Source organism: Hemibagrus wyckioides, linkage group LG04 (genome assembly GCF_019097595.1).
Source record: "Hemibagrus wyckioides isolate EC202008001 linkage group LG04, SWU_Hwy_1.0, whole genome shotgun sequence".
Taxonomy (NCBI): Eukaryota; Metazoa; Chordata; class Actinopteri; order Siluriformes; family Bagridae; genus Hemibagrus; species Hemibagrus wyckioides.
The window spans coordinates 30,156,199-30,168,698 of NC_080713.1; the positions used below are offsets into that span (position 1 = coordinate 30,156,199).

Sequence of the window (12,500 nt, forward strand, 5' to 3'; positions counted from 1 at the left end):
ATGAGGTCGTGAGTCAACTCTTTTGTTCCAACAGCTGGCGTTCATGTCATCCACTGTCTCTCTCACACACAAACACACACTGTCGTCACTTTGCCCTATTCTCTCCTTCTCTCTCTCTCTCTCTCTCTCTCTCTATTATCTCAGGTAATGATATTGATGTGTTTCATTTTCTCTGGAGATCAATAAAGTGTTTTTATCTTTTTAATAAAACAATCTAAACAGCCTTTTAGACTGAAACTTTATAATAAATGGAAACGTGGAGTTAAAGCTGGGTTTCAGTCGAGCTTTTAATCACACGGTGTGATTCTGAGGAAAATCTTCCTGAGCTTCCTGTTCCTGACCACATGGAGAGTTTTCAACACAATATTTATTTATTTATTTATTTAATGTAAGCTGTGTAAACAGACAGCAGGGACAGCAGGAGGATGAGGATCCGGTGGAGTTTGTCTCTTCTCAGTTCAGGTCCCGGAGGTGATTAAACCGCTGCACTGAGAGAAAGTGCTGTGTTTCTGTCGCCCTCTGCTGGCAGAGTGTGAACATGACCTCAGTTCCTCAGTCACACAGCAGAGGGCGCTGCTGTTCTACTGAACACTGAACAATCTCAGCACTGAGCTGTTTCAACTGAATTTTATCATAAAATTAATAACAAACCACATTAAAGTTATTAAAGTTATTTTTTATTATTTATTTTATTATTTATTAGTTATTAAAGTTAATAATTAAAGTTACACCACAGTCACTGTCCCGAGAGAGAGAGAGAGAGAGAGAGAGAGAGAGAGAGAGAGAGAGAGACAGAGAGAGACAGCAAGAAAGAGAGGGGGAAAAAAATAAGGAGGTGAAGGGAGAGAAAGAGATTGGGAGACGGAGAGGGAGAGAGAGGGGGACAGAAAACGAAGGAGAGTGAGAGAACGAAAGAGAGAGGGGGAGAGAAAGTGAAGGAGAGGGAGGGAGAAAAAGAACAAGAAAGAGAGAGAACAAGAGAAAGGGAAAGAGAGAGGGGGCAGAGAAGGAGAGAGACATATATATATATATATATATATATATATAGAGAGAGAGAGAGAGAGAGAGAGAGAGAGAGAGAACACACACATATACCTTAACACTATAGTAGAGGACAAGAGGATAGGGGTGCCATTATTTTTAGCCAGAATGATAATAAATACTCTATTATGGCTTCTACAACCTACTTAGAGCACTAGAGTGTGATTTGGATTACAGACCCTTAATCCCTACATAGGTGCACTAAACAGGGGATTACATAATGTCTCCCTCTACACCCTGCTGAGTGCACTAGATTGTGATTTGAGACACAGATCCTTAACTCCTACACTGGTGCACTATACAGGGAATAAACTAACACCCCCTACACCCTACATAGTGCACTTCATGACTTACAGGGGTGATATTTGTGACACTGACAGGTTATCTACTCGGATCATGGGGTCTTCAGCCTGTGTATTGCACTTACACCTCCCTGTACCCTACACAGCAGGAAGTGCACTACACACTGCAATGCTCCAGACAGAGAGAGAGAGAGATCCTCTTCACAACATAGAGAGATATTAAATGCACTGTTTCTTTAAGCACCAAGCTGCACAGTGACTCATTTCCTCCATAGCTGCAGGGAGTGTGTGTGAATGTGTGAATGTGTGTGTGTGTGTGAGAGAGAGAGAGAGAGAGAGCATAATGAGATAAGCCCTGGCCCTCTCTCTAAGCTGAGGATGATGTAGCCTCTATGACATCATGTCCTAACAATCTCCAAAAACTGGATCTAATTAGAGACAGAACCTGAAGCTGTCTAGTTTTCCTGTAACACACACACACCACCTTTTCTCCTACCCTGAGTGTGTGTTGAAGACCAGACCCGTGTGTAGTCTCCGCCCCTCTGCTCCCCGGGTGTGGTCTGTGAGCTGATGATGTCATGCTGCTGCCATGTTGGAGTTCTGTCCTCAGTGAAGTAAACTCCAGTCTCTGAACATCAGCAGCTCTCCCTCATTACCCCTCAACTGTTCTCCTGAACCCAGGGTCAAGTTCAGGTCAGTGTCACAGGAGAAACCTGTGTGTGTGTAACCTGTAGGAAAGGAGTCTCCAGTGTCAGAGGATGTTTGTTACAGCAACACACCCACACACACACCCACACACCATCCCCCCCAAATACACTCACCCATGCAACACCTCCCACACTTACCCAATTCACACCCACAGCCTACATCCCCTCAACTAAATTCACCCCACACCCTTATCCAATATACCCCCACACTCCACCCCACCCCAATCCAATTCATGCTCACAACACACACCCAACATGCCGTCCAAATACATTCACCTACATAACACCCCCCACTCCACCCCTACCCAATTCACACCCACACACACCCAACATTCCCACCAAATACTCACCCACTCAACACCCCCACACCCTTACCCAATACACACCCACAGCCCCTCCAAATTCACTCACCCAATAAACCCCACCCTCACACAATTCACACCCACAACACACACCCAACATCCCCTCCAAATTCACTCACCCAATACATCCCCTCACACCCCACCCATACCCAATACACACCCACAACACACAAACAACTCATTCAAATACACTCCAACCCCACCCTCACCCAAATCACACCAAACATCCCCTCCAAATACACTCACCCAATACACTCCCACACCCGACACCTACAGCCCACACCCCCTCCAAACACACACCCATGCAACACCCCCACCTCCCCATACCCAATTCACACCCCCATACCCAACTCCACCCAAACCATACCCAGTACACTCCCAACATCCGCTTCATATTCACTCATCCAATTCACACCCTCACACTCCACCCCACCCTTACTTAATACTCATCTAATTCACCCCCCCACACTCCACCCCCCCCCACACACACAAAACACCCCTCCACCCTGAACAGAAGCAGATGCAGACACAGAGTACGGTGTATGATAGTGTAAAAAGATATAGTTTATTGAGGAGAGTATAGAGTGGCACAGCGTTGTGTCGTTACAACAGTACAGTATTCCAGCTGCTCTTCAGTCTCTTACACAGCCTTAATGAGATGGATCTTTATAATAAAGACAAAACAGATAGTTTTTCACAGGCTGAGAAAAAACATGCACACACACACACACACACACACACACACGCACGCACGCACACACACACACACACGCACGCACACACAAGCCACTTAGACACATACCATAGAGATTTAGAATTTGTTCACAGGTGAATAAAAATAAAAATAAAGAACACAAGACTGGACACACACACATGGTGTCACGATTGCTTTCCTGACCAGTAGAAGAAAAAAAAAAAAAAGACAAAAAAAAAAAAGAATAAAAAATTATAATAACAATAATAAATGAATTGGTCCGAGTATGAACATGCATCAGCTGTTTGATATACAACATGCAAGATATTCAAGTCCATTTAAACCTGACAGTGAATCTCACACACACCTGCCCGATTCTCCCACATTTTCCTGAATTATCCGTGATTTGGGAGTTTTCCCGATTTTCCCTCCCTAAGCATCCTTTCCCTCTCTGTTTAAAAAGCCAGCGCTCTTTTAACTTGGAATAGCTGCTTCAGGTGAGTGGGTTACGGTCCATTAAACCAGGAGACTCTGTCTGTGTGTGTGTGTCTGTATAGTTTAGTGCCGTTATTTTTGTATTTATGTGTAATCCCTTTGCATGTTGTCATGGTAACTACTCGTTTTTAGATCGACACCCTTAAAAAAGGGGAAGTGCTCACAAAATGACAGTGTGAGGAGATGGAGTGTGTGTGTGTGAGAGAGAGAAAGAGAAAAAGAGAAAGCGTGAGTGTGTGTGTGTGAGAGAAAACACACTTGCCCAAAATGCAGCACAGCATGTTAAACGATGAGGCTCACTTAAAACACTATTCCAATACATCATATATACAGTGTAATGTAGATTATGTAGTACACACACACACACACACACACACACACACACACACACACACGATACACTATATAACTGCATTCATAATTATAGTTACATCTTGATCTATACATGACATGCTGCAGTGTTTAGTTACACACACATACAGGGTATAAACTTGAATATTCAGGAGTTGAGAGAGTGTGTGTGTGTGTGTGCTGAAGACATGCTTCGATTTGTATTACGGCTCATGCAGACACAGTTATAATATAAGCCTCAAAACAGCTGGACAAACATGATCTCATATTCTCTCTCTCTCTCACTCACACACACACTCTCACACACACACACACATCTGAATGCATTTCATGGGTGTGTCGAGCAGGATGTTAAGCAATCAGTTCCCAGAGGACCAACCCCCTGATAAGAAGCTACACACACAAACACACACAGAAATGGATAAAGCACTGGACTGAAGGAAAATGGACTTCCTTCGGCTTGATTATGGTCAGAAAAAGAGCGAGAGCGAGAGAGAGAGGTGACACACACAATCACATCAAATCCTGTGGAAGAAATAAAGCTCTGTATTTATAAATTCTGTATTAGGTTTCTCTTCCATATTTGGACCTCATGCAAATTTCCAAGGACCAATCACTTGGTTGAAATCAGAGCTCATTTGCATAAAATCTCACTTCAAGTGCTGAGTGGTGCTGGTGTGAATACAGGGTCTTTTTTTTTTGTTACACACACACACACACACACAGACAGACAGGAGGATGTGCGTATGGGATCAGTATCAGGCTCATCACTGATTCTTGTGTTTACAAATAAAATACAGAGAAGCTGATTTCATACTAATCATCATAATAAAAAAAGAGAATGGAATAAAGAAAAGAAGAACAGCATCGCTGACGAAGTGATGAGCAGAGCTGAACAGAGGGAGGGGGCAGTTCCAGTTCTGTCCCTCGTTCAAGATCAACGCTGAACACAGGTGCAACACAACACACAGAGACTGGCACAGGACTCTGCAGAGCTGGGGAGAGAGGGAGAGAGAGAGGGAAAGAGAGAGAGGGGGGGGGGGAGATGGAGGATACACTACACGTCTCTCTCTACACGCCTCCGTCGCACTGAGAGAGACATGAGGAGAAACACAGGAAGGGAGAGAGGGAGGGACGGAGAGAGGGAGGGAGGGAGAGACAGGGAGAGACACAGGAAGGGAGAGAGAGAGAGAGACATTACCAAATATTAAACATCATATTTTAAAAATCCAGCCAAATAAACGTAACTCATCTTAGTCCCAAACACTGAACACACACAGATGACTCTCATTTACTTCACCAGACACAGTTTCCAGAAACAGTTCCAGAAGTTTCCTGAACCAGAATGAAGCTCTGTCCTGCACTGACCATCACCACCATGTGCTCTTACACAGAAATGAGGGAATTCATCTGGACATATTCATTAACTACAGAGAGAGAGGGAGAGAGCTTCTTCTACAGCTTCTGAGTTCCTCATAAACCCTGCAGCTCCGCCCACATCCTGAGCTGCAATCTGATTGGACGGGGGATTGATTGTGTAGTGAGAAAGCAGATGTGAACAGTTTCAGATGTCTCTACGTCAACAGACCGTTCCACGAGGTGAAAATTGTCGAATGAGGAGAGTTTGTGGTCACTTACTGAATCTTATGGAAAGTCTGGGAGTGAGGACCCATCAGGACATGGTCCAGCCTGCTCTCTGTGTGGAAGAACTAATTCTATCCAGCTGTTTTAATCAGCACTGAATAAACAACCTCTGGATATAAAAACACACCATGAGGGAATCTTTATAACCGTGTGTCCGTCTGTGAGACCCGATGATTCACTGTTACTCCATTACACAAGAGTCTCAGAAATACTGTGCTATAAACAACAGGTCTAAATTTAGCCTGGATTCCTGCAGTGGAAACATACTGGTACTGGAACTGGTACTGGTACTGGACTCAGACCTTCAGAGTCTAATTCAGAGTGTAATGTTATGATGGTGAAGTATAGTGATGACATCACACACAGCATGCAAGTGAGGCAGAAACACTACACACTCCAACACACACACACACACACACACACACACACACACACACACAGCTGTAATCCAGTCTGACGTCATTTCTTTCAAGTTCAGGCTGATTAGAAACACCTGTGCACATTCCCAAAAGGTCAAAGGTCAAATGTGAACACGCATACACACACACACACAGTGCAGAGAAAGAACGACGACCTTGTAGATGGGTGTGGCCTCATCACTGTCTCTTACATTCTCTCTTTCACTCACACACACACACACACACAGAGTTCAGGCCACTGTCACAGGAGTTCCAGCTTTAAACGAGAGGAAAGAGGGATGAAAAAACAAGTCATCTAACAGAGAGAGAGACAGAGAGAGAGAGAGACACAGAGAGACAAATACAGAGAGAGAGAGAGAGACACAGAGATACAGATACAGAGAGAGAGAGAGAGAGACAGAGAGAGAGAGAGAGAGAGAGAGAGAGAGAGATCAGTAACACGGCTTTAAAGTAAAAAATAGCAAAAAGATAAGATGGTAAAAACAGAGATGGAAAGAAAGATCTAGAAAATGAGGTGAGAGTGTGAGTGAGTGTGAGAGTGTGTGTGTGTGTGTGTGTGTGTGTGTGTGTGGTCGTAATGTTCTATAAAAGTGCTTTGGGCTTGGTGGATTTTTGAGGTAATCCCAGCACAGGAAATAGGCCATTATCATGGAACACACACACACACACACACACACACACTTAAATAGCTGTCTATCATTATCCCATGTTGCTCCTATGTGTGTGTCTATGTGTCTACATATTTGTGTCTGTACAACTGTGTGTTACCCAGGTCGTTGTTTTTAGTGATGGCGGCTGCTGCTCGAGCTCGAGGTCCCTGCTGAGTGAAGTGATATCCGAATTTCACTATACTGGTGTTGGCCTCCAGCATTTTAGCGATCTCCATCTCCACTGTAGTGCCCAGCTGCTGCCTCTGTACACACACACACACACACACACACACACACACACACACACACACACACACACACATACACACACCCTTGAAACTGTGTTACTTCATTAAATGAGGTCGTACTACAGAGAATATTTTTATCCGCCGCTGTAACGTGACCTTCAGCCTTTTTTTTTTTTTTACTCTGTTCAACAGAACAATCATTTCCTTTTTTTAGCTAAAGATAAGGAATAAATGAATGAATAAGTAAGTGAATAAATAAACAAATACATAAATAAATAAATAAGTAAATAAATAAGTAAATAAGGAAATAAATATTTGTACATATTATATTTGTATATTATACAAAATTATAAATGTGCAAATATATATTTGAGAAAAAAAAATTATGGAAAGTGAAAGACAAATTAGGAAAATTAAGAAAAAAATGTAAGAAAAAATAAAGGGAAAAAAGGTGTGCGAAAAATAAATAATTTATTATATTATTACTACTTTTAACAATTTATTAAATAATTTTAGATAATTATTAAATAACTAGTTAACTAGTTATTAAATTATTATTATTACTTATTATAGCAAAAAAAAAAAATCATTAACTAGCACAAACTCTTAACTAACCTTAACTGAAGCCTCTTTGTGTGTGTGTGTGTGTGTGTACCTGATTATCGATCTTGATCTCGGAGAGTGTGTCGTTGTCTCTCAGAGCCTCCACCAGCGCCTGAACTCCAGAACCAGTGATGAAATTTGACTCCAGGTTCAAACTCCTCAGTGTCTTATTCTCTCTCAGCATGTCTGCAAACGCCTACCCCACACACACACACACACACACACACACACACACACACACACACACACACACAGAGTGTATAAAGAAACACAGAAGTATGGGAAAACAAACACGCTGCAGATGAAGTGGACCTGCGGTTTATTTCGGGTTTATTTCTAAAGCTTTGAGGTGATGAACACTCTCACGTGTGTGTGTGGTACACGTGTTTCTCACCACGGCGATGGGGTCGTTGCTGCGTGTTGCCGCGAGACTGAACTTCTTCACGTGTGTGTTCTTCTCCATGGCTTTGGCGTAGTCTCTCAGTGTGGGGATGGGAATGTTCTAGAAAAACACCATAAAGTCAGTACCTTCACACGGAACTCTCTGTCTTGCTGTAAAGCTTTTTATAAACCTTTAGCTTGAGGACATTAAAGCCTGTGAGATCCTGAGAGCCCCTGACTGAAGATCCAGTACTTTATCACTGACAGGATTTATTTGTGTACGAGGATACGTGTTTCCTTTACCTCAAGTTACTTTACCAGTATTAAGATTGATTCAGTACCTTAATGATGAGGTAGTGAGGAGGTCAATTAATGTGACCAAAGTCGTCTAGTGAGTTCATTCAATTACTGCTGATTCAGTACTTTAAATTTGGGAGGTTGAGTCAGTACTTAAGTGCTTCTGAGGTTGTGAGGTTGATTTAGTATTTTAATGTTATGAGCTTGATTGAGTACTTTAGTGCTTTGGAGGTTGTGAGGTTGAGTCAGTACTTTAGTGTTTCGGAGACAGTACTTTAGTGCTATTGAGGTTGAGTCAGTACTTTAGTATTGTGAGGTTGAGTCAGTACTTTAGAGCTACTGAGGTTGAGTCAGTACTTTAGTGTTGTGAGGTTGAGTCAGTACTTTAGTGCTACTGAGGTTGAGTCAGTACTTTAGTGTTGTGAGGTTGAATCAGTATTTTAATGTTGTGAGCTTGAGTCAGTACTTTAGTGCCTCTGAGGTTGAGTCAGTATATTAGTGTTGTGAGGTTGAATCAGTACTTTAGTTCTACTGAGGTTGAGTCAGTATTTTAATGTTGTGAGCTTGAGTCAGTATTTTAATGTTGTGAGCTTGAGTCAGTACTTTAGTGCCTCTGAGGTTGTCACCTTTATGTTGTTGAGGTTGACCTCGGTGAGTGTGGGGTCGTTGCTCTTTATCCTCTGCAGAGTTTCCTCCACGTTAGTCGGGTTGGGCGGCTCATCAAAAACTGGCTTCACTTTTTCTCCTTTAATGACATCTGAAAATACGCAAATAATCCCAGTCATTAACCTGAACTAACCCCGAGTCATACACAGCCTGCAGGTCACCTTCTCCCAGTTCACTAGGAGGAACACTGACCAGTACTCTGACCTGCTAACCAACATCACAGGACTGGAGCTGATTACAGCAGTTCACTGGTTGAGAATCCTGCATGCTCACAGCTCGTTATTTTAATGTATTTGATTATTTAATAAAGCTAACGCGTACTGTTGTGTCCGTCTTTGCCGGATGTCCCGTCGTAGCTCTGTGTGCTGGTCACGAGGGTGTGGACTCCAAGGATAGCTGCAAAGAGAGAGAGTGTCACATTATCCCACTGGAGGTAAAACCCAGAGCAGTCTGTGGTGAGAGGGAGAAATGTGCTGGGAGAAACCACCAGCACCTCTCTCATCGTTAGCCAACACGCTAAATAAAGACTGGAAAACCACCTGAAAGTGTGTTTAGATAACTCAGTATCTGCTGCTGCTCACACACACACGTCCACTAATACACACTGGACAATGACCGATGTACTGAACCTAACGGCTGATACAGAATCTTCTGCTGTAATGTACTGATTCATGACAACAATATCGGTCAGCTGTGTAATAACTGACCGGGCTGAATCAGAATCACCTGAGGAAAAGGTCAGAGAGTTACCATGAACTGGTCAGTTATAGATAGATAGATGGATAGATGGATAGATCTTTATTGTCATTGCAAAGTACAGGTACATAGCAACGAAATGCTGTTTGGATCTACCAGAAGTGCAAATATTAGACATTGTGCAAATGAACAAGAGCAGATAATGAACTTGTGCACTTATGTACTATATACAATGTTCTATGTACTAATGGTCAGTTAACACACACACTCACTCTGTCTGTTTCTCTCTCCCCATCTCTCTGTCTGTCTCTCCCCGTCTCTATCTCTGTCTCTCTCTGTATCTCTTTTTCTCTCTCTCTCTCCCTCGCTCTCTGTTTCTCTCTCCCCATCACTCTCTCTGTGTCTCTCTCTCCCTCACTCTCTTTGTGTCTCTCTTTCTCCCTCACACTCTCTCTGTCTCTCTCTCCTCCTCAATCTTTGTCTCTCTCTCTCTCCCTATATGAGCGGAGAACAATAAAACAGAAAACAGGAAATTACATCACTAGAGGCAAATGTTGGGTAACTATTTAAAACTCGGCTGTAATAGCTAAGGTTCTGTTGTGTGTTGTGAAGAACAGAGACAAAACAACAAGAAAAATAATAATCACAGTAAAAATAAACACGACATTAATAATAACAGTTATACACAATACTAAACTACCACTAATAACAACTATCAATACTATATACACTAATAACACTAGACTGTTGCTAATAATCATAATAATAATATCATATACTAACTATACTATTAATCACAGTTAATACTGCTAATATTAATAATAATGATTATTAATAAAAATAAATATTGTTCCTAAAAATGAACTATTCATAATATATACTGTAATAATGACTAAACTTTATATAACACATACTATCTAGAAGAGGAAGAGGAGGAAGAAGAAGAAGAAGAGAAAAAAAGGAGGAAGAAGAGGAAAAGCAAGAGGAAGAGGATGAAGAAGTATAATGTCTCTCTCTCTGTCTGTCTCTCTGTCTCACTCACCTGCGAGGTCAGACAGCTCAGTGTCTGTAACACCAGACAAAGCCTCTTCCAGTTCCGGGTCGAGGGTCGTCACATCCTCCTTACTGGTTTCCAGTGGCTTCTGTTTAGGTACCCAGGCCTTTCCTAGAGGATCATGGGAGAAAAACACCATCACCTTCACACAGTTCTGCTCACAGCTGGCGTAACTCTCTGATGACTTCAACAAGTGCAGGACTTCATCAACAAAACATGAACAGCACACACTTCTGAATGTGTGTGTGCACTTAACGTGAAGGACACTCATCAGGTTAACGGCTAGAACAAGTTGATTAGCTCAACCTAATCCAGATGTTGAGTAGCTAGTAGACACATTACTCACTCACACACACACACAGACACACACACAGTCACACTCTTATGTTGGTCATTAGCCACAGCAACGGCAAACAGGAAATAAACAATAAGCTACAGAAAGTAGCAGTGCACATGTGTGTGTGTGTGTGTGTTTTACATGACATCATATTTCTACAATTTTGAAACAGAATAAAAGCTGTACAGCATTACGGAGCAACACAAACATACACACACACACACGCACACAATGAGGTATTCACATGAACTTGTGTGTTAATGCTCTGTCTCCAATCCTCACAAACGAGCCAAACACACACACGCCACTCTGTTACCATGACAACACTCTCACCAGCCCTAGCTAGCACTGGACAACTAACTAGGCTAGCCTGGGGTGTAGATTAGATTTATCAGCCTGAGTAAACACTGGTTAAATAAAGATGTAGTTGTGTTGAGTTGTTGCCTAGTGACAGTGGTTTCCATGGCTACAGTAAGCACAGTTTCGCTCGCTGTAATGCCTAGGCACGGGTCCTCACAAGGTCATAAAGGTCATGTGTGTTTATAGCACAATCGTCCCGCTGTTCCGGAGCTGGGCACGATGCCGCACTGACTCGCCGGGGGTGTTTTTCAGGCACGGCGCTCCCTCTGGGATGACCTTGCTTGCCCCCAGCACACACACACACTTCCTGTTTTCCGTGTTGATGTCTACACACAACATGTTTCTGTTCGGACCGTGAGAAAAAGCGCTGACCTCAGACGGAATCAAACATCTGGGTTTGAGGCTCTGGGCTCGTCCAGCACTCTGTGCTCCTACAGAGGGATAAAGTCCAGCTGATCCGAACCGGACACCACTCTTCCAGAGGGGCTAATAAAGGTAGCACGCTCACACAGCTCTGGGTCACCATTAGACAAGCTAGCACTTTACCATCCGCGCGGAAAATCCCTCACGTATAACAGAACTAGCAGGAAATCACACACACTCTGCAACACCAAGTGCCTCAGGTCCATCTGTCCATCTCATCTAGTTACTGTGATGCAATTTAACACAACTATGAGTAGATATCTCTTTCCCTGTCTCCGTCTCTCACCGTCTCTCTCTCTCTCTCCCTACCTCTTACGGTCTCTCACTGCCTGTCTCTCTCTCTTTCTCGGTCTCTCTCACTGCCTGTCTCTCTCCCTCCCTCTCTCTCTTTCTCTTCCTCCGTCTTTCACTGTCTCTCTTTTCCTCCCTTCCTTTCTCTTTCTGTCCCTCTCTGATATACACACACACACACACATTAATCCTCACACCTGCTCACAGACTCATCATTCTTGTTTTTCAGCCAATCAGAAGCCTTAGTTTTAGAATTAAACCCCTAATTAATTGACTCCATGTGACGTTTACACTCGTTATCGCTCATAAAAAACACGATCCGTTTCTCATTTTAGATATCACACATAACTGAAAATATCACTGAGATCCGATCCAACAGACGAGGTACTGTTGCTCAAACTGCTGCAGAAGTTAATGCTGGTTCTGATAGAAAGGGGTCAGAATACACAGTGCAGGACGGGTCAGGACCAACACAATAT

The 12,500-nt window shown here is 42.9% G+C and overlaps 1 protein-coding gene across 1 annotated transcript in view; it reads right to left on the bottom strand.

Annotated features, from left to right (window-relative positions):
• Positions 1-3,941: 3,941 nt before the first annotated feature.
• Positions 3,942-12,500, bottom strand: part of tmod2 (tropomodulin 2) — a 30,176-nt gene continuing 21,617 nt past the window's right edge. Inside the window, exons 4-10 of the mRNA XM_058387714.1 lie at positions 10,599-10,721; positions 9,182-9,256; positions 8,821-8,951; positions 7,911-8,018; positions 7,569-7,712; positions 6,784-6,928; positions 3,942-5,041 (exon numbers count right to left, since the gene is read on the bottom strand). Of these exons, the coding sequence (XP_058243697.1) occupies positions 5,010-5,041; positions 6,784-6,928; positions 7,569-7,712; positions 7,911-8,018; positions 8,821-8,951; positions 9,182-9,256; positions 10,599-10,721 (758 nt within the window). The 3' untranslated portion in view covers positions 3,942-5,009. The remainder of the gene's footprint in view (positions 5,042-6,783; positions 6,929-7,568; positions 7,713-7,910; positions 8,019-8,820; positions 8,952-9,181; positions 9,257-10,598; positions 10,722-12,500) is intronic.